We start from the raw sequence: 27,801 nt of genomic DNA, 5'->3' as shown, positions 1-27,801 counted from the left end.
GGTTTTTGCTATAGGGCACGTGTGCTCGCCAGAAAGAGAGAGACAGAGAGATAGAAAGCGAGAAATCACCCCCCATAGGGGATGGCCACACTGCAATCCCTTCTCCTCCATTCTCTTCTTGGGATCTTGGGCATGCACGTACATGCACACGGTGTGAGTTTAAGCCACTGAGTCCGGGACTTGAACCATGGTCGGCTACATGGGAGTTCAGTGACATAGCCATTACGCTAACTGCTGGTTCCGTCCCCAGACTGTTTTAAAGCCAGCCTAGACATCATTCCATAGATACTTTCAGATATGTGCCTGTCTGAAAGATAAGGACTCTTCAGTATTACCTCTAACTTAATAATTTTTTATATAATCTAATATATGGTCAGTAGAATATTGAAGTTTTTAAAAAAAAATCCTCATAGAGGCTAATTCATTTGTGGGACGAGCAGGTAAACAGTATTTTAAAATTAAAACCATCTTCGATATTCAACAACTTTGAGTCCTTAGTAAGCTCCACAGCACCTACGAGAAAAAAGGTTGAAAGCTCAAGTGAGTGGAGTCACTAGCTGTGGAAATCATGGGTATAGTAAATGTGCAAATATTTTATATAATACGACAACAGGAGATTGGAGATAACTTTGATTCCACTGACTTTTTTTCTCTTTTACAGTATATACATTCAGCTGACATAATTCACAGGGTACGTATTATGACTTCGATTAAATTTGGGGGGGGAATGGGGTAGAAGTAGAAGGATGGCAATTAGCCAAGATCCTAATCTAAACTTACTTTATGTAAGTTCTTGAAATAGTTTTACTGATTTATTTTTTTAGAGAGGTTTTTTGGTATAGAGCGTGTGCGTTTGCCAGAGAGACAGAGAGACAGAAAGCGAGAAATCACCCCCCAGGGGTGGTGGCCACACTGCAGTCCCTTCTCCTCCATTCTCCTCTTGGGATCTTGGGCACGCACGCACATGTGCCTGGTGTGAATTTAAGCCATTGGGTCCTGGACTAGAACCACAGTCGACTAATGGGAGTCCAGTGACATAGCCATTATGCTAACTGCTGGTCCCCAGAATATTTTTTTAAATATTTAATTTTATTTATTATTATTATTATTATTATTTTAAATTTACTGTAAGGTATATGCGTTCATCAGAGAGAGAGAAAGTGAGAAAGCAAGCTGCCAGATCCTGGATTTGAACCGTGGTCGGCCATGTGGGAGTCCAGCTCCTTAACAACCATGCCACCTGCCGACTCCAGACCTTGAAATATTAATTGATTGCAACTTCAGTCGATATGTAGACTGATTAAAGAAAGATGTATAGTTTGTACCTGTTTAAGAATAATATGGAGTAGATTCTGACTATAGAATGGAGATCGCCTGTTTATAGTTGAATGAGGTCTTACTTTTTCTTTTTAAAGAATTATTTAATTTTTTATTTATTCATTCATTTATTTTAATTTGACCAGAGAGAGACAGAAAGAGAGGGAAAGTGAGAAAGCAAGCCAGCAGGTCCAGGACTCGAAGTGATAGGCCATGTGAGAGTATCTAGTGCCTTAACTACCACGCCACCTGCCAGCCCCTGAGGTCTTTGGAATCTGAATCTTCACTAGTACCTGTAGGAAGAGAATTTATTGTGCATAATAAAGCTGATCCTGTCCTTTCTTACTTGTTCCCTAGGACCTAAAACCCAGTAATCTAGCTGTGAATGAAGACTGTGAGCTGAAGGTAAAATGAAGAGATGGTAGTGATTATTTGCTTCATCTTGAGATTATATGTTTGCCTAACCAGGAAAACTTTTATAGAGAATAGATTTAGAAGCCATAGATTTTTTCCTTTTTAAAATTTATTTATTTATTTATTGTCATTATTTATTTTACTTTATTAAAGTTGACCAGAGACAGGCAGAAAGAGAAGGAAAGTGAGAAAGGAAGCCGCCAGGACCAGGACTCGACCCATGGTCAGCCATGTGGGAGTCCAGCCACCTTAACCACCACGCCACCTGTCGGCTGCACCGTACCTTTTTTCCTGACACTTTATACTTTTCTAAGAAATATCAGACGTTGGAGTTTAAATCATAGACTGAGGAAGCTATTTAAATGACATTGAAAGGGCCATCAGGTGTCTTGTTTTCATTTTAAAATAAAGCTAAATTACAAAGGTATCATACTAACTATTATAAAGGAGAATTATAGTGTGACTATCAAGTAAGCAGTCTTGAAAAGGTAATTATTTAATTAAATGGATTCCTAGGAGGAAAAATGGCAGAGACCCATTCATGTAAAATAATTCTACTCAGAAATAAGTGAATTGTCTATAAAGAGTAAGCAGCTCTGGAATTTTTTGGTTTCATTTCCTTTTTTTTTTTAACTGAACTTTAAAAAAACAATCTACATATAATAAAACATATCATTGTAAGTGTGTATTATGGCTAATTTATATATCCATATAACCACCACACTTATAATAGAAAACATTTCTTTTTTTTTTTTTTTTTGGAGAGGTTTTTGCTTCAGGGCACGTGTGCTCACCAGAGAGAGACAAAGAGACAGAAAGCAAGAAATGAGCCCCCCCAGGGGGGCTGGCCACGCCGTAATTCCTTCTCCTCCATTCTCCTCTCGGGATCTTAGGCATGCACACACAACACGCCCAGCGTGAGTTTTAAGCCACCAGGTCTGGGACGTGAACCGCGGTCAACCACATGGGAGTCCAGGGACATAGCCATTACGCAAACTGCTGGTCCCAATAGAAAACATTTCTATCAGTTTGGAAAGTTCTGTGCGCTAGCTGATCCCCAGTCTTCCACCCCAAGTCCTAGCTCCAGGTAGTCCCTTTCTTGTACTATAGATTACATTTATGTTTTCTGGAGTTTCATATAAATGAAGCCGTGCAGTCTCTCTATTTTTTTTTTTCTGGGTATAATGTTATTTGCTTTTGTATGTATGTATCAGTAGTTTCTTTTTATTGCTAAGGAGTATTCCATGTTATGAACATAGCAGAGTTTGCTTATTCGTCTACCTGTTGATGTACATCTGCTTCATTTCTGGTTTGGGGCTACCATGACAAGCTTCTGTGTGGATGTATATTTTCATTGCTCTTGAGTAAATCCCTATGAGAGGCCTTTTTATTTTGCTCTTTGTAATTCTGTTTTTTAAAGTTGTAGCTATGTTTTATCATGCCGAGCATGGACCAGAAAACCTGTTCATGAAAGTGTAGTTTTTGTTTAATAAAGTATTTTTTCCCTGACTGCTTTATAAGTCACAGTGGTCAGTGTCTAACTTGCCTTCTCCGCCGCAGATCCTGGATTTTGGACTGGCTCGGCACACAGATGATGAGATGACAGGCTACGTGGCCACTCGGTGGTACCGGGCTCCGGAGATCATGCTGAACTGGATGCATTACAACCAGACAGGTGCCGTTCATGTTGGTCATTTAGAGCCTTGTTAATACCGTTTGGGATTCTCGGCGTTAAAACTGGTAGCGGGTGGGAAGACACGGTGTTTCTTACCTCTGTGGCCCTTTCAAAGCCCACAGGTAGAAAACATTTCACTTGCTCAGTGGGGGAAGTAGGGTTTTTATACACAGCTTCTGAACTCAGTGACTTAGCAATTGGGTTTTTATTTAGATTTTCAGTGTATGTTCTGAATACTTCTACCTGAACACAGTGGGCTCATAATCTGATCCCCTCAATATTATGTGGAAGAATCCACCATTCTACCCGGAAGAAACTTCTTCCAGCTGGTGACTAGGTTATTTCTCTTCCATTAAATATGTTTTGACTTGCTGATGAAGCTCCTAAATGGGGTGAAGGTATCTTATTAATAAGCTTATTTATTTCTGTAAAAACGAGTATGAGTTTTGATATCTCAGCTATCATAAATATTAATTTGAATATTTCAGGCATGGTTATTTTTCCACATGTGCCCAAGTATAATAATAGTGATATCATATGTCCTTTTTTTTCTCTTTAATCTGCCAGTGGATATCTGGTCAGTGGGATGCATAATGGCTGAGCTGTTGACTGGAAGAACGTTGTTTCCTGGTACCGACCGTATCCTTTACAAAGTTTGGACTCTTGTTTCTTACCTGCATTCCCGGTGTCTGTGAACGTATACCGTCTTTACTTATCTGTACAAAAGACTCTCGGTTCCTGGTTTTTATCATCCAGATATGCGTTATAAAGTCTACTGAAAAGCCCTTTAAAGCTTTCGAAGTCCTTTATTATATTCATCTTCCCACAGCAGTTCTGAGACCCAGGCATCTCTGAGAAGCTCCATATCCCAGTGACAGGTGCAGTCTGTTTGTACAAGCGCTTCATGAGCTCGAGGTGCTCACGTAGCGATCAAGGGTATCTAGTTGTTATGTTGGTTTATGTATCAGAAAGTCCACGTCTGGTCCTTGTGTTCACGTGGCCGGCTGACTCTTCCGTTTAACAACAGAGTAAAAAGCAAGGGCAATAAAGTCACCTGTCAGATGCCTTTATTTTCCCTCCAGCACGTTCTACCCGAGATGGCGGCCAGAGCTGAATTTGCTCCCAGACTTACTGTCCAGCTTGTGGTTTAGCATCACCCCTTTATTTTAGTTCCTTTCCTATCTGCGGCATGCTCGTTGCACAGTTTCTAAGTCATCTGATGTCATCATGTAAGATACAATGTCATCGGCATGTGACTCCCATCCATTCTACCTGGGGAAGGTGTTGAGTGAGAAAGGACGTTAAAATATACGTCTAGAATTAGGATTTGGGTAAAATTCAGCCAACTAGCCTTCACGTGCTTTTGAGGGTTGCTACAGAGACCTGTGTTCCACACACTAAGTTTGTAAACGGAATGTGAGTTTACTTGTTTGCAATTTGTTATAGATTTCTGCGGTGACTGATGCTCGCATTACCTGTTCACGTAACCTGACCATCTGATCATAGAGAAAATGTACTTTTCTCATGAAAACCCTCCGCTCCTCAGGAAAAGCTGCGTGTTTCTCTTTGAATACTCCTGGATTGGCAGAGTTCAGTCTCCCTCTACTTAGCGCACCTCATTACTCCCCATCGCTGGGTTTTAGATTGATTTAATACCTAGTATTTCTCCTTTTTCCTCTGCTTCATTCACCTTAAATCTGGTCTTTAGACATTTGGCGGATGTGTATTACAGTGCTGAGAATTCGGGACATTTTATAATTCCCCACTTCCTCAGATACGTGTCTCCGAGCCTCATCCACGGTTCACCCCCTGGACCTGCCGTCCTGACGCGCTCCTCCGTTCTCCCCTCCCCTTCCTCTCTTGGTCTTTGTGTCTGGCCCCGATTCGGTCACTCACAGCACTCCTGCCTGGAAGTGCCAGAGGGAGGTAGGCGGTGTGCGTACTGGTTAAGGACCCATGCTGTGGAATCAGACTTCCTGGGTTTTGATCTTAGCTCTTTTCCTGCTAGCTGGGTGGCTCTGAGCAAGTTTTCTAAACCTCTGCGTCTCTCAGTTTCTTTAACCATGAAGTGATAGTAGTATATACCTCACGAGGGTGTTGTGTGAATCCAGATAAATCGTATCTGGAAAGTGCGTACATGAACCTGTCAGTAAAAATCAGCCGACATCTTTACTTGTGGCCTTGGGAAGCAGTTGCCCGCCTAGCCTCCCACTTCCTTGTCCCCTGTGGAGCAGTCATGGTTAAGTGTTTCTGTTCAGTTCTGTGGCACGCAGTAAAGGACAGATCCCTTTGGCAGCCAGAGATGGAAAATGTTTAAAGCAGCATGGTTCGTGTCCCGTTATGGTCCTGTCTCACAGACAGCTGTCTACTCCCTAATGACCCTGTTAGAGTGCTTTCAACCTGCAAAAGTCTTCCCGTCATGCTTACCTCTTCTTCTGTGAACTTTAGAGAATTCATTTCTTAATGCGTGAGAATTCATTTCAGAACTTTTTTTTTTCCTTCTTATTTTCTCTTATTGCCAGAGGGTACATCCTGCCGGAGAGAGAGAGAGAGAGAGAGGAGAGAGAAAGCACCCTCCAAATGGGCATAATCATACCACAATCCGATTTTCTCCATTCCTTCTTCCCATCAAGATTTTGGGCATGCATGAACACGTGCCAGACTTGTTTTCAAGCTGTGAGAACTGAGATTCGAACTGCAGCAACATATGGGGTCTGGCTTCCAATGCACAGCACTTCACCACCACGCCACGGGGCTTGCCCTCATTTCAGTATTCCGATTTTAGTAATCTAGTGTGTTTTTTTGAGCTTGGCTCTTTTTCAGACAGATACTCTCTTTCATTATAAAAATCAACTTAGAAAGAGTTGTATTTGTAATACGCTTAACCTTCCTCTTGTCAGTCGCCATCTGTGGGGATATAGCTTTGGTTACCTGACAAAAAGGAGAGAGGAAAGTGTTCCCCATTATTTTTTATTGCCTGAAGTATGTCATCACTTAGGTTCCAGCGTAGTAGTTCTTAAGCCCTCGTGTGTGTCAGAACCACTATGGGGAGCTTTTAAAACCTCTAGATGGGGGCCAGCAGGTGGCATGGTGGTTAAGGCACTGGACTCCCACATAGCCAACCACAGTTTGAGTCCTGGACCTGGCAGCCTGAAATTCCTGCCAGGTGCATGTGCCTGCATGCCCAAAATCCCAGCAGGAGAATGGAGGAGAAGGGATTGTGGCATGGCCATCCCCCCAGAAGGTGATTTTTCACTTTCCCTCTCACTGTTTCTCTTCTCTCTGGTGTGCACACAGGTCCTATAGCCAAAACCTAAAAACAAAACAAGACAGAAAAAACTAGATGAAGCCAGGTGGTGGCACTGTGTTAATCACGGGCACACGGGCATATGCTCTTGCCTGCAACCTGGGCTTGTTGAGGGGCGGATCACACGTGGGAACCCCGTTGGGCTGTCTCTCTTTCTCTCAGAAGGAATAAATAAACAAACAAACTTAAAAACAAAAACTCTAGATGCCTGGGCATCACCCCAGAGACTGAGCTTCAGTTGATGTGAGTCAGGGCACAGGCTTTTTATCTAAGTTTCCAGGTGACTCTTGTGTGCAGCTGGTGTTGAATACAACTGAAGTGTAACCAGGTTAAACTTGAGTTTTAACTTCCGATGATCCTGAAAAAATTATTTGGTTAGCAATTTTTGCCTCAATTTTTTCAGGTATCTTTTAAGGTACCAATAAGATCAAAAAGTTAAGAATCGGAATGCATCTAGTTGAACCACTTGTATTTTTGGTTGTTGTTGTTTTTAAGAAAGATTTTTGCTATAGGGCATGGGCACTTGGAGGAAAGACAAAGACAGAGAGACAGAAAGCAAGACATCACCCCCCCCCCCAGGAGGGATGGCCACGCCCTAATCACTTCTCCTCTTGGGATTTTGGGCATGCACACACATGCGCCCAACGTGAGTTTCAAGCTGCTGGGTCCAGGATTCGAACCGTTGGTCACCTATGTGGAAGTTCAGCAACTATTACACCATCTGCTGGTCACAAACCCCTTGGTTTTTAGATGAAGAAGCCAAGACTCAGAAAAGATAGGTGTGAAGCTTTTTCTCACTGAGACCACAGTTTCTTTCCAATATTCTGTTACTGGCTATTCCTCTAATTTCTAGAATGCCTCTTTTTAAAACCTTGGGAGAATGTGCTGGCCCACGTCTTCTCTGGCCTGAAAGGTGTGCAGGTACTGTTTATTTAAGATTTTGTAACGCAGCTGGCTGCGGGGGCAACCAGACATGGTGCTGTGTGCGTGAGTGTTTGCTCATTTATCCATCTCGTTGCATTCGGAACTGCTGGTTTTAGCTTCTTGATAAGAAGAGCTAAGAGAGCTTTTTGTGTCATTGCAGATGTTTTATGTCCGTGCTACCCGGTATGGTAGTTGGTGGTCACCACCCACACATGGCTCTTGCGTGCATGCAATGTGGCTACTGTGACTTAGAAACTGAATTGCAAATATTTTTGTGATAAAATGTATAAAACATAAAATTTGCCATAGGGCATGTGCATTCACCAGAGAGAGAGACAGCGACAGTGAGAGGGAAAGCAAGTAATCACTATCCTGGGAGGATGGCCATGCCACAGTCCCTTCTCCTCCATTCTCCTTCTGGGATTTTGGGCACACACGCACACATGCCTGCCATGATTTTCGGTCCACCACATCCGCGATTTTAACCATGGTCAACCATGTGGCAGTCCAGTGTCTTAACTACTGTGCCACCTGCTGGCCCTGTAATTTGCTATTTTAGCTTTTTCTTTTTATTTATTTTTTATTTTTTTATTTTTTGAGAGGTTTTTGCTATATGGCGCATGCACTTGCCAGACAGACAGAGACAGACAGAGAGATAGAAAGCGAGAAATCACCCTCCAGGGGGGATGGTCACGCCACAGTCCCTTCTCCTCCATTCTCCTCTCGGGATCTTGGGCACGCATGCGCATGCGCCCGGCGTGAGTTTAAACCACCGGGTCCGGGACACGAACCGCGGTCGACTACGTGGGAGTCCAGCGACATAGCCATTATGCTAACTGCTGGTCCCTCTTTTTCTAGTAAAATATACATCACATATTCCAACCATTCTGAGTGTATAATCCAAAGGCATCAACTGTGTTCACAGTGTTTTGGCATCACTGTCTATTTCCCAAACACTTTGATCACCACACACCAAAACTCTGCACCCATTAAATACTAACTTCCCATTCTCCTCTCTTCTGATAGCCTTTGTTCCTTCTGTCTCTATACATTTTCCTATTCTAGATAGTTCATATAAGTGGGATCATACTGTAGTTGTCCTTTTGTGTCTAGATTATTTCCGTTAGTAAAATGTTTTCAAGATTCATCCATGTTGTAGCATGTATCAGAACTTCATTCCTTTTCATGGCTGAATACTGTTCCATTGTATGAATATACTACTTTTTTTTCCTCGTGTGCACTCACACAGAGAGAAAGAGAAGCACCCTTCACGTGGCTCAGTTCTGCTGCGACTCCTCTCCTCCAGCCTTCCAGTTTACCAGGATCCTGCGCACACATGCACATACCCAGTGTGTTTTCAGGCCAAGTGGGCTGAGTACTTGAACTCTGGTGGTCCTGAGCTTCTGCTTTCAGTTCTTTTGCTCATGTACCTAGGTGTGGAATTGCTGGATCATATGATAATTTGATGTTTATCTTTTTGAAGATACACCAAACTATTTTCCATAGTGGCTGCACCATTTTACTTGTGCACCGTGATGCATGAGACTTTGAATTTCTCCACATCTTTGTGTACACTTCTTTCCTTTTAATTGCCAAAAGGCACATATGCACACGGTGGGGGGGGGATTTTGCCAATTAGACACTAAAAGCAAAATTTGCCCTTTTTTCTCCAACCTGGTATTTTCCTAATGAGGCAGCAGCACACTGTAGTCCCTTCTCCTCCACTTCTCCATCCTGTCAGGATTTTCGACGTGCATATACACACACCTGGTGTGTTTTTATAAGCCACGTGGTGGTGCAATGGTTGAGTGCTGGATCCCTCATGGCCAACTGTGTGGTTCAAATCCTGGACCCGGCAGCTTGAGAAACACACCCAAAATTCCAAGAGAATGGAGCAGACAGGATTGTTGTGCGGCCATACCCCCTGGGGGGGTGCTTTCCCTCCCTCTGTCTCTCTCTCTCTCTCTGGCAAGCACATACGCCCTAGGGCAAAACTGTTTACAAAGTAAATTATTCTTGTTTGGAACTTTACAGAACTCTTCCATCTAGCTTAATAATAGTTTTTGTTTGCCAACTGACAGAACTTTTTATTAGAAAGGAAGGAGGATATAGAATGTCTCTCAGGTATAGTGCTGACTTATTTCAAATACCATTGATTTTGAAATGAATGAGTCAGTTAGAAAACGTGATTACAGGTGTTTGGCCCTGTGTGCTTTACGGGAGAGAAGAATGAGTTCAGTAGCCCTGTTGTACGTCAGATACTGTTTTCCCCACCAGCGCCCACAGCCTTGGCTTGCTGTTATTTTCCTTTCCTGTGTACTTGCATGTTTTCTTCATGTGTAAAAGCCTTTTCCCTCTTCTTTCATTTTAATAGACTTTTTTTTTTTTTTTTTTTTTTTTTTTAAGATTTTTGCAATAGGGCGTGGGCACTCGCCAGAGAGGAGCAGAGAGAAAGGTAAAGTGAGAAATCACCCCTCTGGGGGATGACCATGCTGCAGTCCCTCCTCCTCCAGTCTCCTCTTGGGATTTTGGGCATGCATGCACACGTGCCTGGTCTTTTTCAAACACCCATTTCTGGGACTCAAACCACAGAGCTAACCATATAGGATCCAGCGCCTTAATTACCACACCCCCTGCTGGCCCCTAGACTCTGAAGACACTAGCTGGAGAATCAGCGGGGAGAGTCAGCGGGGAGAATCAGCGGAGAGAGTCAGCGGGGAGAATGCTGGATTTCCATCAGCGGGGAGAATCGCGGGGAGAGTCAGCGGGGAGAATCAGCGGGGAGAGTCAGCGGGGAGAATCAGCGGAGAGAGTCAACGGGGAGAATCAACGGGGAGAATCAGCGGGGAGAATCGCGGGGAGAGTCAGCGGGGAGAATAGCGGGGAGAATAGCGGGGAGAATCGCAGGGAGAATAGCGGGGAGAATTGCGGGGAGAGTCGGCGGGGAGAATCAGCGGGGAGAATCAGCGGGGAGAATAGCGGGGAGAGTCAGCGGGGCGTCCCAGTCGTGATACACTTGCCGTCAGCTGCTGCCCTGCTTCATGTGGATTTTCTTGGGGTATTAAATATGTAAGTGTTTGAAATGTTTCTGATGGACTGCAAGACAAAGAATAATGTAATAGGCACGTGTGTTCACACTACCCGTCATGACACGAAGCATGGCGGTAGGGCTAAAGTCACATCTACCTATCGTTTTCAGTCATTGGCTTAAAGTAGTTTCATTCTTTTTTTTTTTTTTTTGGAGAAGTTTTTGCTATAGGGCCCGTGCGCTCGCCAGAAAGACGGAGACAGAGAGAGAAAGCGAAAAATCACCCTCTGGGAGGATGGTCACGCCGCAATCCCTTCTCCTCCATTCTCCTCTCGGGATTCTCGGGATCTTGGGCACGCACGCACACATGCCCTGGTGTGAGTTTAAGCCACCGGGTCCGGGACGCGAACCATAGTAGGTTACATGGGAGTCCAGCGACATAGCCATTACGCTAACTGCTGGTCCCAAAATAGTCTCATTTTTAAAAAGCAGTTTCACTTTATACAATCAAAGCAAGTGTCCTAAGAAATGTTGAGAAAGAAAAATATTTTATTAAATTATTGCCTGTTTTTCTCTAACTTGATAATAGTTTCCCAGAAAAGGCTAGAATTCTCAGATTTGTCAAAAAACCTAGTGTACTTAAAAAAGTTTTTTTTTAATGTGACAGTGGAAGTGACTTTTGACATCCTCAAGAGGAAGAATAGGCTAAGTGTCATTCTAGTTCATCCTGTCTGTCACTCACCCTCACAAAGGTTCTGCTTTGTCCCTGTGTGGATCCGTGCCACTGAAAACGCCCGCTCACAGGCAGGCGAGCCCTGCACCTCGTCATCTTATTCACCTTCAGTTCCTACCTGCAGAGGTTTACTAGCTGTTGCCAAGAACACTTAGAAGTGATTACAGGGGCCGCAGGTGGTGTGGTGGTTGGGGGTGCTGGATTTCCACATGGCCGACCACGGTTCAAGTCCTAGACTTGGTGGTGACTTGCTTTCTTGCTTTCCTTTTCTCTCTCTCTCTCTGTCTCTGTCTGGTCAAATGGAAAAATAATAATAACAAATGGAATTAAATAAAAAAACAATTCTTTAAACGTAATAGAAGTGACTAGAATATCTCTTTTACGTTCCCTTCAATGATCCCATTACCCATAGTTTCCCCCTCCCCCTTTTTTCATTCTGACTACTCTTTACTTCTGTTAAAGAGAACGTGGGCCAAGGAATAATCTTAGTATTAGTATTGTCCTTTTCTTCATTTTTGAGACATTTAGGAGATTTATGATTTTAATTTTGACATTGTGATCACCGCAATTAAAACATTTTAAGTAGTAGTAAAAATATCTTCTTCTTAGGGAAGAACTGGAAGGACAGCTTGCGGTGGAAATAACTAATTGTCAGAATCTGATAAATTTGCTCTGCTGTACTTACAGGAGCTACTTGAAGCTCTTTCTGGCCCTAACTGCCTGGACAGAGTGTAGTGGCCTCGCAGAGGCGGGTCCTGTTGGGAGACTGGCCTGTGTCTCAGTGGCCGAGCCAGCTTTGGGAGAACCTGTGGTGATTTCTTCTGAGGTTTGCACGGTTTGGCTTTCCTCACGCAGTGCCCTTAGCTGCTAAGTCGACTTTTATTTCACCCCGTGTGCTTACGTGTTGCCCAAGTACTGCCTCGTGCTGCGCCGACTCCCTGCGTCCAGAGCTCTCACTCCACGGCAATGCACGTGTATTTTCTGTGGCATAAACAGCTCAGGTGGAACGTCGGTCATGCCCCGAACTCCATGAAGCAACTTTCCCGGACTACTCACTGGTATGTCAATTTTGCACACAACCTGGTTGTTCTGGATTTTGCGGGCAAGGCCGAGGTAGAGCTAAGTTACAGAGTGTCACAGCAAGTCTTTTCAGGTCGACCAGCATTTATCAGGCTACTCCGTGGAAGGCACTTAGTTGGGGAGCGTGGAGGTTCTTTGTGTTCATGTCTTTTTGTGTATGTGGAAGAACGTGGAAACAGAATTGCCTGAAGATATGCTACGAGGGGAAGCATCGAGTGCATTGAGGGGTCATAGTTTGAGGCAGAAGCTGGAAAGACGCCTGATGCCAGATCGCAGAGGGTTGAGTCTGTGAGGCTGAGGAGCAGGGGGCGAGACCCTTCCGGCCTGTGTGATTCTTGTACGCTACATGGGGTCCCCAACTCATTGAGGTGGTGATCCAGTGTGACTAGAGGGAGCTGCCTCTTAGTATAGGGTGGGGTAGTCCAGTTGAGAAACTGACAGGTCAGAGAGGCCTCTGTCTTCCTTGCTGAGAGTATAAATGTGACACCTTTTAAATAGTCAGAAAGACATCTCTTAAATAAGAGTACCAATCTCAACAGCTTTATTTTAGAGGTAAGTTTTGATGCACATATTGAAAAACCATGTGCTTGAGAGTTGGAAGTAGTCTATTTTTTTGCTATATGTGGTACACATTCTCTTATAGCAGCTACCCGTTTAAATATGTTCCTCATCACATGTGTGCGGGAACTAAGCTTTTGTAAAGAAAGTTACTCTTTTGTAAAAGAGAGTAAAGAGGCTCCTTTATTGGTTCCTATTCTAATTAACCTGGTTATGCTAGAACAAGACAGTGTCTGTTCACCCCTGCCTCTGCTCTGTCCCCATGAACATGTGCTTTCAAATTATTTCCTTGTCAACACCGTGAGCTAAGTAACTGGTACTAAAAATGTAATGTTCAGAACATACTGATTTTTCCCATTTGCAGATGACAAAATTCTCTGTTAGTCTTAATTAGAAATAACATTAAGTGGGCTTGTTTCTGGTTTATGTTTGTGTTCTATAGAACATAAGCTTTGGGTCTAGAAGAGTTCAGTACACCATTTCTTACAGGGCCAGGTAGTAAATATTTTAGGCGTTGGCAACCCAATGGTTTCTATTGTAACTCTGCTTGTCATAGTGTGAAAGCAGTGTAGACAGCACATACGTGAGTGGAAGTGGTTGTGTTCCAGTACAGCTTTACTTATAAAGCAGACGGCAGGCTGGGTTTGCTGACTTCTGTTTAGAATTCTCTTCCACTTAAACTGATTTTATATCTGGGGGGCAAAAAGGCAAGATGCTAATAATCATATTATTTTTTTTAGAGAAATCTTTGCTATAGGGGGTACGTGTGCTTGCCGAAGAGACAGAGAGACAAAGCGGGAAATCATCCCCTGAGGGGATGGGCATGCACATACATGTGCCTGGCATGATTTTCAAGCCACTGAGTTTGGGACTCAAACTGTGGTCAACTATGTGGGAGTCCATCGATGTAACCATTATGCCATTTACTGGGCCCTGTATTGCTTTTTCATATGTGTGGTCATCACAACCAAAGTCTTCTCTTTACCCTGTACTACACTCTCCGCAAAATTTGCGTGCCTGGTGTGTACCAGGTGTCTGGCTAAGCACCGAGGGTAGGTGGGGGAACAGGCAGAGTGGCCCCTGCCCTTGTAGAGATGTAGCCCCGCAGCATGGCTGCAGTAAGCACACAGTAGGTCCCAGTATGAGAGGCACTATGGTGTTATCAAGCATGGTGCTGAGAGAGAGGATGGGGTGGGGATGTTCCTTATGTAGGGTGTTGGGGAGGACTCCTGAGGGAGGGACGTTTATTTTCAGCTGAGGCCTGAAGTTGTGAAGTATCTAATCATGTGCAAACCCTGACCCCGCCTCCCTCCTCATGAACGTCGGTATAGACGTGGATAAACTATTCGAATGCTTATAGTAAGTATTAAAAACAGTTTTACAAGTTATTTCTCCCTCTTTTCTAGACAAGACTTAAAGGGGTGAGAACAAATGGAGTATTTGGTTTTCATTTTTTCATTATTATTATTATTATTATTATTATTTTTGTCTTGTGGTTAGTGCCTGCACATACATGTTGAGTGTACATTGAAGTTTTGGCTACCAGAAGTTTGGGGGCATTGTGGCCTTTTATCTAGATAAGGATGAGTGAAGTTTGTTAAGCATTCTACATTCATTTTTTTTGTTTTGTGTTATTATTATTATAATTTTTTATATTACATTTAATCACATGGATCTTTACAGTGTGTTACATTTCTTTTTCCAGCACAATTACCATGCATATCAGTCAAGGCGAAGACATTACTGTCCACATCATCATCATCAAGTAGCTTTTCATCTTTTTTTTCCAGATTATTATTATTATTATTTATTCTCTTTTTTAAAAAAAAAAACATTCAAGGGAACCAGCAGTTAGCGTAATGGCTATGTCGCTGGACCTCCCACGTAGTCGACCGCGGTTCGTGTCCCGGACCCGGTGGCTTAAAACTCACGCCGGGCGCGTGTGCGTGCATGCCCAAGATCCCGAGAGGAGAATGGAGGAGAAGGGATTGCGGCGTGACCATCCCCCCGGGGGGTGATTTCTTGCTTTCTGTCTCTATGTCTCTCTCTCTCTCTGGCGAGCGCACGCGCCCTGTAGAGAAAACCTCTCCAAAACAAACAAACAAACAAAAAACCCATTCAATCACTATATATCATTTGGCTTGTAAAGAGAAGCATTCTACATTCATTTTGTATTTATAAGGTTGAAACCTGTGTTCTGCCCTGTGCTGGCGTCCCTGAAAGAACATGCAGTGGGAGAGCGCCCTCTGCTGGTCGGCTCTCACACACAGGCCTCTGCCTCTAGTCAGTGTGAGGGAGAGGTTTTTAGAGGGCACGCCCCAGTGACCGGGCTTCCCGTCTTACAGTCCTCTCGCTATCCTACTACAGGCTGTCTAGGTCAAGCCTTAGGGGAGTATTCACAAATAGACTACATCCCCGGCTCCTGTGCTCTGCTGCTTTTCTCTTCCCGTGACCCTCTGGTGACCCTCTGCCTGCCAGTGCCCTTTGCCTGATTGGCTGCTGGTGGTTTGGTGGAAGGTGAGGAGGGAGGGGCTACGGAACAGGTGGAGAGAATGAAACGTTGGCGTTCCATCTGCTGCGTTTGGGAGCTAGGAACCCAGCCACAGCTGCTTCCCTCTACTGATGCGCGATGCTGACAGATGCACAAAATGAGTACCCATTGGACACACGTGCCGCGACATTTTGAATCTCTGCACAGGAGGAGCCTGGCCTGCTTGAGGTGACCTGCAGAAGCCGTGACTTAGATGAATTCACCATGTCGGCTTGGTCTGGGGTTTATAATTTTTGTTTTTGAGATGTTTTGTTTGTTTCGTTTTGTTTCATCTGTTACTGTTTTCCATTTTTATTTTGTCCCAACATTTTCCTTTATAGTCCATCATTAGATATTGATCAGTTGAAGCTCATTTTAAGACTCGTTGGAACCCCAGGGGCTGAGCTTTTGAAGAAAATCTCCTCAGAGTCTGTGAGTTGATGCTTTGATTGTAATTATCTGCCCTGTGGGGAGCCTCTGCCACTTGCCTCGGGTTCATCTGTACCCCTACCCGCGTGTGTCTGTAAGGTCGCGTGCCTCGTGTGTGCTGACTGCAGGACGAGGCGCAGATCTGTGTGCACGCACGCATGTGTTGATGTGCGTGCCCGTGCCTGCCTGCATGCATGAATGTATTTTGTTCTCTCTCCGGGCACATAGTGAGCTCACAGGATCCTTTATTGGGTAATAGTTTCCTAGCAGAAGAGTGAGAGTTGAGATTCTAATGCATTCCAAGAGACAAATGGAAAATTCGAGTCCCCATTTTCAAGCCCTGACTTCATCTCTCTCAGAAGTCTCGTGTATACTCAGGAGCTCTCTTTATTTGTGATTAGTACTTACTCTCAGAGCATGAGCTTCCCATGTAGTCGTCTAACTTCATCACTCAAAGAATGTAAGGGGTGCCGTCTGCACGCTATGGCCCTTTTCCAGAAGTTATTTGCTCTTATTACTTTAGAATAGACAACTCATGTACCCCGTGTTAGGTGTCCGTTCCCAACAGAGATACCCTTTACCCAGTGTCCAGAACGCTCAGAGGAAAGACCTTCCTTCCTCATACCCCAGGTCCATAGGAGGGTGGTGGCAAATCTTCCCCTATAGCCTTCCTTTGAAATTACAGGTTCAATAACCTGAGAAAAGGCTCTGGAGCTAGTGTTTTCCTGCCTCTGAGCAGGAATTTAAACAGAAGCCATGGGACTGTGACTCCAGCATACTTTGGCTATGATTTCCTGCCGTTGATTATATTCTTGGGCCAGAGACATGAGAGAAGCTGTGAACACCCTCAGCCTTTCTCCCTTCCCCCTGCCACAGGCAGGTGTAAAGGAAGAAGAGCTAGGAGCTCTGCCTTCCCGGATTCTCCTCCCAGCGTTTCCAACTGAAGGGCCCTTAGCCCAGTTGGGAAGAATGCCGGGAGCTGGAGGCAGGCATGAGCAGGTGAGTCTCCCTGCAAAGTAAAGACTGCCACCAGCCGGTACGTACGGTGCACTCCTAACAGGACTGCAAAGCCCTGTGCATTCGTACATGTTTCCTCTGAAGGACGTGGAGGCTGTGCTGGCCTGGCCCCATTGTGTTTCCCTTACTTATTTAAGATAAGCGAAAACACAGAAATGCCACGGCTTGCCCGAGTCCTGCCCGCGTCACTTGGCAGAGCTGAGCGTAGATCCCAGGTGTTCTGATGGCACATCTAAAACAGCCTTACGCACTGTTTTGAAAGTCAGTGTCAGAATTACCGACCACAGTGTCAACCTGAAGGTGTTTTTCTTTGGGTTATGCTGAAGCTGGGTGAGAGTGAATCCGCAAATGTAAGAGATGACGCTTGGGAAGAACAGATTGATTGATTGGTTGATTTTGTTTAAAAAAATTTTTTTAATGCATTTGCATAGGAAGATTGGCCAATAAGAGGATGTGGAGACAGAGTTGGGAAGTCATTCAGCTAATTACTGAGTAGTGCTAGTCAGGCTGAGGTAGCAAGTTCATTCCCTGCCCTGGAGTGGCTACTACCAACTCCTTCTCGGTCCCTTTTCCCATCCCATAGATGTGCTGTTAGTCACAAGAAGTTCTAAAAGATAAAATATGAATAAAATCTATCATCAGGCCATCATTTATTTATTTTCTATCATTATTATTATTTTTTAGCGAGATTGTTGCTATAGGGCATGTGCACTTGCCAGAGAGAGAGAAAGTAAGAAATCCCTTCCCAGGGGGAAGGCCATGCTGCAATCCCCTCTCCTCCATTCTCCTCTTGAGATCTTAGGCATGCATGCACACGCTCTCAGTGTGAGTTTTAAGCCGCTGGGTCCGGGACTCAAACCACAGTTGACTACATGGGAATCCAATGACAAACCATTACGCCACCTGCTGGTCCCAGCCATCATTTATTTTTAAGAAAGAACCGACCCTGCGTGACCTATGCAGTGAGAGGGCGCTGTCTCGTGTGACATGGAGCACAGCATACCTTTCAGCAGCCCCGTCCTAGCACTGGGCGAGATGAAACTGAGTACCAGGATATGGAACTTACTCAAATAATGCTTTAGGAAGCACAGAAATAAAGGTGCTTTTCCCTTACATAATCGTGGTGCATGGGTAAAAGCCTAAACATTCAGAAGGACTGGCAGGCTGAATGTTAGTGACACCTTCCAAGCACCTGTTTATCCCAACAGCACATGATGCACGGTGTGGAAATAACAAAGCCAACTCCGTAAATTGTTCGGGGATTGTTAAAAATTTAAAAAGGCGTTAGTGAAGCATGATAGCAAGCAGAAAGCCAGCAGCTATTTTCTTATTCCTAAAAAAGCAGTGAAGCCGTGTTGCCAGCATCTGTGAAGGGACTCTGTTCATACAGAACAGGGTATTTTGAGGGAGAGAGTGCAGGCATGGATTGAGAACAGTTAGGGCGTGTTATAGGAGAGGGGTATGTGTCAAGGTGGAGGCCTAAGGATGAGATTTATTTGGTTGGTGTCCCCGTACCTTAGTAATCGGTGAAAGAACAGCAAATCTTATTAGGAAAGCAAGATCCTAGCTCATTCACATTTTTCTCTAGAAATATAACCTTCCCAGTGTTCAACAAGGAGATATATAATAAACTATCTGACTAAAGGTGGCATAAACAGAAGATGTACAGGCAACTACTGTTCACAGAGAGGAAGGGAGAGATGGCAGGATTTTAACATTTTGAGACCCATCTGGTATTCTGCTATTGCAGTTTTATTCTGTGTCCTCTTAAAAATACATTTCTGTAAGGCACTTGCACTCACCAGAGAGAGGGAAGTGAGAAATTATCTCCTGGGGGGATAGCCATGCTGCAGTCCCTTCTCCTCCATTCTCCTCTCAGGATTTTGGATCTGCACACACATGTACCTGATGCCTGGCATGATTTTTAAGCCACCAGGTCCTGGACTCGAACCATGGTTGGCCATGTGGGAGGCCAGCGCCTTAACCACCATGGCACCTGCTGGCCCCTGTGACCCTCGTTTCTTATTTCTCTTCACGTACAGAGTATTACTTGTTATGCGGTTTGTTTAGGAGCAAGCCGAAACTTGGTTGTGGAGATGTTGGTAGGACTACACACCATCTTGAATGTGCTGGTTTGTCTTTGGGCTTGGGCCCCAGCTCCCCTCCCACGGCCAGCCTTACACACGCGTGAACCGTCATCTGACCACTAGAGAGGATGAGCTCAAGTGGGAAAATTACCCAGAGAAGCCGCAAAGAAGTGAAATTGCTTGGCCAGGGTACTTACTGAAGATGATGCTTCAGTTGAAGGAAGGAATTAGTAGTTAACAAAAAGGGGAATAGAAGAGGGTTTATTGGATTATGTGGAGGATTTTTAAAAATCCCATCGTGTCTCCTTTTAATAGGAATGCATGATAAACCAACACTTCTCATTGTGGAACTGTGGGAATTATGCTGACACTGATGGGGCAGTTAAAAGAGGACAGTTTACATCTGTGCCCGCCGCATATGGAGCTCTGCTCTGGTCAGATAGCGGCAGTGTCTCGCTCACCTCCTCCCAGCTGTGGTTACGTGAAGTCACTCACTCCTCAGACACGGATGAAGTAACTGTGGCATGCTCTCTCTCGTATTGTCAGCATCCCGTGACTCCTTTGCCTTTGCCATTAGCCTCTAACTTTCTCCCGTGTCCCCTTTCTTCACTTACCATCGTGTGTCTCTGGCATGTGTTTTAAATGTACCACTACTAATAGCTTTGAAACGTGGCATTGCTTATCAACCCACATGCCCAACGGTGTCTTCATTTGGAGGGGGAGAGCCTTGGAGAGCCTGTGTCACAAAAATTGAAGTCTCTTCCTGGAATGAATATATTGAATGCTTTATTTTGCCTAAAATTGAGTCAAAATTTCCTGAATCATGTGTGTTTGTCCTATAAATAAACAGGTTTTGACCTCTGGTACTTTCAAAAACTTCTCTGGCTGGCATCCTGGATCAAGGGGCAATCTGCTTCCAGGGAACCTAAAATAGATCACATTAACGATGATGCTGAAACCAAAAAAAGGGAATTTTTCTGACCCACATGGCCGGTCATCGGCTCCACACCTAGTAATTCATGCCATTCCACGGCCTTGCTTTAACATGCAGCCTTGGGCTCTGACCTGGGGTGACTGGGGAGGAGATTTTTCTTTGTTTGTTTGTTTGGGGATGGCTTTTTGACTTTTTGTTTTTAAAGACACTTCCATCGAAAGTTATTTTTTGCACTGTTTGTTTAACAATGCCCTTGACTAGGCATCTAAGATATTAACCAACTTCAGCAGATTATGCGTCTGACGGGGACACCCCCTGCTTATCTCATTAACAGGATGCCAAGCCATGAGGTGAGAACAAATACTGTGCAGGCCTGTGTATTCGGGAGGCCACATCCTCATTTTATTGCCACCGTGTATAACTGACACCGTTTCTAATGTCACCAAGCGCTTGCATGTGCCCGAGGGCTACTAAGGCCATGACTGCATATGTGCTGTTGCAAGATAGTGACTTTGGGCTAAAGTTCAGTTTTACCATCCAGTTCTGTGGGATACAGACTATCACTTGCGGGCTTGTGAACAGAAAGCGACGTCACCTTTACCTGTGGTTTTGTAAGTGGCTGCTTGTTTCTCCCTAGGTACGAGGCCTGTGGTTAGCGTGGGCCACCGTCCGGCAGCCTTTGTCAGAAGTGTAGTTGACTGGAGTCCAGAGGGTGCTTTCGTATTTGTTCATTTGGTTAATGATCAAAAGAGGGCTCTTCATTTAAGAAAAAGAAGAAAAAAAGATAAAATACCCAACACTGATAAGTACTATATTTAAAAGGAAATGCACAGATAACATAGAATAAATATGAACACTTAGGTCAGGTCCGGTGCCCTTCTTAGCAGTTCTTAACTATCGTACTTAATCTAACTGTCGTTTTATCATCAGAGATGACAAAGACACTTCTAAGGTGGGCATCACAGAGGGTCCTTCTTAGAAGCTTTGTTTTTATTTCCGCTCTATTCAAGTCATCTTTTTATTTATCTTTATTAAAGGGATGACTGTTCTGTGGATAAGTCTCTCTTGTCTGTTTTCACTGTACTCTTTTATATCCATGCTCAAGTACAATAGAAAGAAGTCTTCAACGAATAGTAAAGATAGTCATAAACACTGGAGTTGGCAGGTTTGCCAGTGAACCCTTGTTCCATAAGACCAGCGCTCTTTGAGGGAAGTAACATCACTGAACAAAAGCAATCTGAAAAACCCTTGTTTTTACAGGCGAGAAACTATATTCAGTCTTTGACTCAGATGCCGAAGATGAACTTTGCAAATGTATTTATTGGTGCCAATCCCCTGGGTAAGTTGACCATGTCCTCATCTCACGGGTTTTGAATTAGTTAGAGAAGGAAAAGGTTTTTCTTTCATTCTAAATAAGATACCATTCATTAAGTCTTGGCTGGTTATAAATATGACGTTTATTATCTGTGTGCGTATTGTCAGATTTTTGAAAAATCGCATGACATGGTTATATGTTAGGTAGTCGGAAGAGTCGTGACACATTTTTACTTAGAAAAACATGGGAAAATGATGTCACGGCTTTTCTGATGACCCATTGTTTCTATGGTCACAGAATATTGGCAGGGAAAATGGGCCAGAAGAGTGAAGGAAGGAGAGACAGTGGTAGGAATGTTGGGAGAACAGGTTGGGGAGGCGGGAAGAAGGGCAAATGAAAACCTGCGACTTGGTCACGACGGCTGCTAGTTTACGGCGTCCCAAGCCCAGGGTGAAAACAACTGGAGCCAGGTGGTGTTTAGAGGAGCGGGCTGGGAGCTCGCCACGGCCTCTGCTTGCCTGTGGCTGTGCAGCGCAGTGGACCCTGCTGTCCTCCACACTCACCGACTTCTCTCCTTTCCTTTCTTCCTCTGCCCCTCAGAGGCTTCGCCATCCTCTCCTCTATATGGGGCTAATTTGCCACCTCAAACTTTTTACATCTTTTTACTATTTTATCTTATTTTTAAAATTTATTTTATACATTTAACTCTGGACAGCAACAGAACTTGTAAAATGAATTTTCCCAGCACGAACACACTGCACACCAGTCCAGCTAAAGATCCCGTATATGCTGTCATCAACAGGCAGTCCTCCACTTCTGGGTCGCCCAGATGTCCCGGAACCCTTCCCTAGTTCCCACCCTCTTCCCACACTGTGGGAAGTATCTCCAACCATTTTCTATGCTTCTGTATGCTCCAGTGTCAGTTTCTGCCCTAGAGTGTGGACATTCGGTATATATCAAGTGGGGACATACCGTGTCTCTCTTCCATAGACTGACTTGCTTCACTCAGAAGTCAGTCTTCCATATTCGTCCACTTTCTATCAAATGCCAGGGTCTTTTTTTTTATGGTTGAGTAGTAGTCCATAGCGTCTGTACTACACTTTTTCAACCCATTCATCTGTTTGTGGACATTTGGGTTGGTTCCATGTCTTAGCAGTTGAGAATAATGCCTCAGTAAACATGGATATGGATGTGCAGACACTTTTCCGACTGAGCGTTCTCCTGTCCTTTGGGTAGAAGTGGAATTGCTAGGTCATATGGTAGTTCTGTTTGCAGGTCTTTGAGGAACCTCCATACTGTTCTCCACAGTGGCTGGACTAATTTATATTCCCATCAACCGTGTAGGAGAGTTCGCTTTCACCACAGCCTCGCCAGCACTTATCTTTGTTTGTTTGTTTGTTTGTTTGTTTTTTTACTCTTCGCCATTCTGACTGGGGTGATAAGGGGTGACAGCGTTTTTTTCATCATGTTTTTTCGCTGTTGCCACCTTAGACCACCGGCTTTGTACGGTTTATGCGAGCGTAATGTCTAGTTCAGAGCTCTGTGCCAAGTTCTGTTTGTCCCCCTAGAAGCTGGGGAAGGATGTTGTCGTATGCTGGTAGCTTTCTGGTCACGCTTTATGAACGCTCCTCATTTCAGCAGCCCTGTGTCTTAGACATCGTAGTGCTCGCTGTTTGACTCCTACTAACAGCTCAGAAAAAAGAAGTTAATTCATGATTCTGTGAGGAGAGGAGATGCGTGTGTTCCAGCAGGTCACTGAGGTCACATGCATTCTGATAAATGGCCCCCTTTTCTGGACTCGAGGCCACTCGGCCATAGACTGCTGACGGGTGGAATGGAGGTTTCGGTCCGCCTGGCACTCGGCACTGTTCTCTCAGAGTGCAGACGTGTGCCATCGAAGTGTGCCCCCTCGCTCGACAGACAGAGCACGGTGTTACTCATCCTGGCCTGCTGCCCAGCACGCGGACTGGGCGGGGGGTACACCAGCGATATCTATATCAGCAGCTCGGTTTTGTCACTCCCAGACTTGGTTTCCTTTACTGTCCCTAAAACGTGAATTAAAATTTGAATTACATTTTCATGTCCGCATCAAGATCTTTAAGGAGTCTGTTTCTTACCCCTGACCTTGTTTCTCATCAAGGTATTGATTATAAGGACGGGATGCTTTTTACCTTAGGAGAGGCAAAGTCTCATTATAAAACTAAGAGCTGTAAGGTTTGTTTTCCATATAGACCTTCAGATGAATACATATTCAAGGCGATTCTCCCAACACTTTAAAGTGTAAAATTAAAAACTTAAATTGGCATGTAAATACTGACTGTGTTTTTGTATCCTCCTGAAACCTGGGGATTGATTACTCCGAATTCAGACCATGGAACCCGGAGTCTTTCACAGCCTCCAGTATATGTGGCAGTAGATCTCTGCAGAAAGCCGTCCTCTTCCCTGTGTGCCCCCATTCCCTCCACATTGAAGAAATAACTCGGAAAGTCTTAAAGCATTTTTCTGTTTGACCGTAATGATAACTGTGGTCACTTCACCGTTTATTCTCCAAAGTGCCCATGCCGAAACTCAAGACATCCTGTTTGGAAATATAGATGAGAACCTTGATCTCCTAATGAAATCATTGCTCTTAGGAAGGAAACCCAATGGGTGCTGAAAGTCACAACTGATGTTCACCTGGTGCCAGTGTCCTACAAGTTACTGGCTTGGGGCAAAGGAGAAGCATCTTAACCCAGTGATCAAGTTTAACACCTCGTGTCCACTGTTGGTGGCGGACACATGACCGTAACGCACTGTCAGGGATACAGCATCACCCGTCCTGTGGCCTGGTAGCTAAGGCAACCAGATTCCACATTGCCAACCGCGTGGTTCCTAGCCTAGCCCTGGTGGCTTGAAAACTACACTGGGTATATGTACAAAATCCTGAAAGAATGGAGACGTGAAGGAGAAGGGATTGCAGTGTGACCACTGGGAGGGGGGTGCTTTCTCTCTTTCTTTCTCTGTCTCTCTCTTTCTCTGGTGAGTGCATGTGCCCTAAATGTATGGCATCCCCTATGAAATATTCTCGCCTAGATACTGTACTTACCCCGATTCTTCCCAGACTTTCCGATCTAACTTCTGGTTTGAGAGGATTGCTGGGGGTAGAGGAAAGCAGGTCTAGGTACATGATAGCACAGAAGAGCAGCCAGGCCGATGCCTAGTAACGGTTAAGCTCAAGACACTGGAAGCTCTTCAGGAAATCGGGAAAAAGCGGGGCTAGACGTAGAGAAGATTCTAGATTAAGGGAGACTACAGAAACCTCATCAAATGTATGGCCCATGATTGAATCCTGCTTTGAACAAACCAGTTGTAAAAGACAACTGTGTGATAATTAGAGAAATTTTAACATGACCTAGATTTTAGCTGATATGTAGAAATATTTTATTTGTCAGATATGGTAACAGTATTAGGAGTATGGGGACCAGCAGATGGTGTAATGGTTACGTCGAGGGACTCCCATGTAGTTGACTGCGGTGTGAGTCCTGGCCCCTGTGGCTTCAAACTCACACTGGGCACATGTGCGTGAGCCCAAGATCCCAAGAAGAGAATGGAGGAGAAGGGATTACGGCATGGCTTTCCCCCCGGGGGTGATTTCTCATTTTCTTTCTCTCTGCCGAGTGCACACACCCTGTAGCAAAAACCCCCAACCCCCAGAAAAAGAGTATTTAGGAAAATGTCTTTGTGATTATCTATGGGAGTAAAGTGCTATATGTTAATGATTTTTAAAAGAATTATTTATTTGGTTTTATTTATTATCATTATTACTATTACTTGATTTGCTATAGGATACGTGTGCTCACCAAAGGGGGAGTGGGAGGGAGAGGAAAAGTGAGAAAGCAAGCCACCAGGTCTGGGACTGGCACTAGGTCTGAGAGACATCACAGCCCAGGGGGATGGGCACACCACAATCCCTGCTCCTCCATTCTCTCGAGACTGGGTACACACATACCTGGTGTGGTTTTCAAGCTGCCAGGTGTGGGACTAGAACCACACAGTCAGCCATGTGGGATCCAGCCACCTTAACCTCCATACCACCTGTTAGGCCCCATAGTAAACATTTTACAAATAAATTTCCATGTTTTTGGAATTGCATAGAGTGCATGTGCACGTGCGAGAGAAAGGGAGAGCGGGAGAGGAGGAGCCGGGCCCCCTGTGCCCTCCAGAGTCCGACCCCCTCCTCCCCCGCCCTCCAGCCCTCCCTTCCTGGGCACACATGTGCATGTTGAGTGTCTCAGGCCCAACAAGCCAGGTATTAGGACCACGGTTGCCATGGGCGATCCAGGTCTCTGGAACAGTGCATTCTGCTGCACCATCGTGCCAGCCCTAAATTCCATTTTACTCAAATAACGTGTCTCACCCACACCCCCATGTAAAACCTTCAGTTTGTTCAGCATTTGAAGATTTGTTTGTTTGATGAATATTTGTTTGACTTATTTTAATAAACAGATAGTAAAGGGAGGCAAAGAATTAAAAATATAAACCAGCCCTGCCTCCTTTTTCCGTATTACTTTAAGTTCCAGGGCTGCATTCTGATCGCCTGACTGCAGACGTAACACGTTAACATTGACAGTCCACAAAAGCCAGTTCAGACAGAATCCCAGTTGTTGTTTCTTCTCCTTGGGCCTTCGCTTTCTCCACGTGACCTCTCCAGAGAGAGCAAGTGAGAAACCACAGGGCCAGCAGGCTGCGTGATGGTTAAGGCGCTAGACACCCACATGACCAACCACTGTTCAAGTCCTGGACCTGGTGTGCTCGCTCGCTCGCTCTCTCCCTCTGGCGAGTACACATGCCCTATAGCAAATTAAAAAAATAATAATAATAAAATTAAATAATTTTCTTTTAAAGAGAGAGATTTTTGCTAGTGGGCTTGTGCGCTCACTGGAGAGACAGAGAAACAGACTGAGAAGTCACCGTTCAATGGGGATGGCCAAGACACGATCCCTTCTTCTCCCCCCCTCAGGCTTTTGGGCATGCACACACATGCACCTAGTGTGAATTTTATGCCTCTGGGCCTGGACTCAACCACAGTTGGCCATGTGGGAGTCTAGTGACGTAACCATTATGCCATCTGTTGGTACCAATAAATGACTATTTAAAAAAAAAAAAAAAAAAAGCAGAAATCCCCCCCCAGTGTGAATGGCCACACCACAGTCCCTTCTCCTCTATTTTCCTCCTGGGATTTTGGGCATGCATGCACATGTGCCTGGCATGATTTTCAAGCTGCCGAGTCCAGGACTCAAACTGTAGACAGCCTTGTGAGAGTCTAGCGCTGTAACAGTGATACCACCTGTTGCCCACCCCCACCCGATTCTTTTTAAAATTGCGTGTTTAGTGGGACCAGCAGTTAGCATAATGGCTATGTCGCTGGACTCCCATGTAGTCGACTGCGGTTCGAGTCCCAGACCCGGTGGCTTAAACTCACACTGGGCACGTGTGCGTGCATGCCCAAGATCCCGGGAGGAGAATGGAGTAGAAGGGATTGCGGCATGGCCATCCCCCCTGGAGGGGTGATTTCTCACTTTCTGTCTCTCTGTCTCTCTCTAGCAAGCACACGCACTCTATAGTGAAAATCTCTCAAAAAAAAAAATTGCGTGTTTAGTGATTATGTTTAAAAATATAAAACACACACAGAGAAAAGGGGTCATACATCCTAGAACAGACACTTCAGTTGAAATATTAAGGGTTCCTGACTGCGTGGCTAGTACCGAGACGTGCTTTTGTGACATGTTAAAACCTCTGCCCTTTCTCTTCCCCCCGCGGTGATAGCTGTCGACCTGCTGGAGAAGATGCTCGTATTGGACTCAGATAAGAGGATTACAGCAGCCCAGGCCCTCGCACACGCCTACTTCGCTCAGTACCACGATCCCGATGATGAGCCAGTGGCAGATCCGTACGATCAGTCCTTTGAAAGCAGGGACCTCCTGATAGATGAGTGGAAAAGTAAGTCCAAAGGCCGTGATCATGCTTAGCTTGAGAGTTTGCATTTAAAAAGTTTGTCTAGGTGGACTACTAGGTACAAGCTACAGGGAGGATGAAAACTGGATGGTTATAACCTGTCTGCTAAAACTTGTGGCTGGAATCCCTAGTTCAGAATGAGTATGTTCCTCTGATGGAAATTCTTTTTTTTTTTTTTAAATTAAAGAATTATTGTATTTAAGTTTATGTATTTATTTTCATTTGACCAGAGAGGGACAGAGGGAGAGAGAGAAGGAAAGTGAGAAAGCAAGCTTCCAGGTCCAGCACTTGAACCACAGTTGGCCATGTGGGGATCCAGCAGCCTTAACCATCACCCCACTTGCCAGCCCCTGGTCTTATGCAGAGCCCCCTTGCATCTGCATAGCACTTTGACGTTCTTGGAGTCTTTGCATTTACATTTCTCTGAGATACGTAGGGCAAGGACATTTTTATACTTAG

At 44.7% G+C, this 27,801-nt stretch overlaps 1 protein-coding gene across 5 annotated transcripts in view; it reads left to right on the top strand.

The window, feature by feature from the left end:
• MAPK14 (mitogen-activated protein kinase 14) overlaps positions 1-27,801 on the top strand; it is a 97,108-nt gene that overhangs the window by 65,129 nt on the left and 4,178 nt on the right. For 2 of the 5 annotated variants that reach the window (XM_006148646.3, XM_014587876.2), the window contains exons 5-11: positions 662-691; positions 1,675-1,722; positions 3,292-3,406; positions 3,974-4,045; positions 20,304-20,383; positions 21,294-21,372; positions 27,154-27,327. In XM_006148646.3, coding sequence (XP_006148708.1) covers positions 662-691; positions 1,675-1,722; positions 3,292-3,406; positions 3,974-4,045; positions 20,304-20,383; positions 21,294-21,372; positions 27,154-27,327 — 598 coding nt within the window. Of the gene's footprint in view, positions 1-661; positions 692-1,674; positions 1,723-3,291; positions 3,407-3,973; positions 4,046-15,918; positions 15,999-20,303; positions 20,384-21,293; positions 21,373-27,153; positions 27,328-27,801 lie in introns of those variants that run through there. The other 3 variants (XM_006148645.3, XM_014587875.2, XM_014587878.2) reach the window with 2 other exon arrangements.

This window comes from Tupaia chinensis, unplaced genomic scaffold, assembly GCF_000334495.1.
Source record: "Tupaia chinensis unplaced genomic scaffold, TupChi_1.0 Scaffold000238_1, whole genome shotgun sequence".
Taxonomy (NCBI): Eukaryota; Metazoa; Chordata; class Mammalia; order Scandentia; family Tupaiidae; genus Tupaia; species Tupaia belangeri.
Note: the sequence above shows the minus strand (reverse complement) of the source record. Positions and strands in the feature narration are given on the sequence as shown.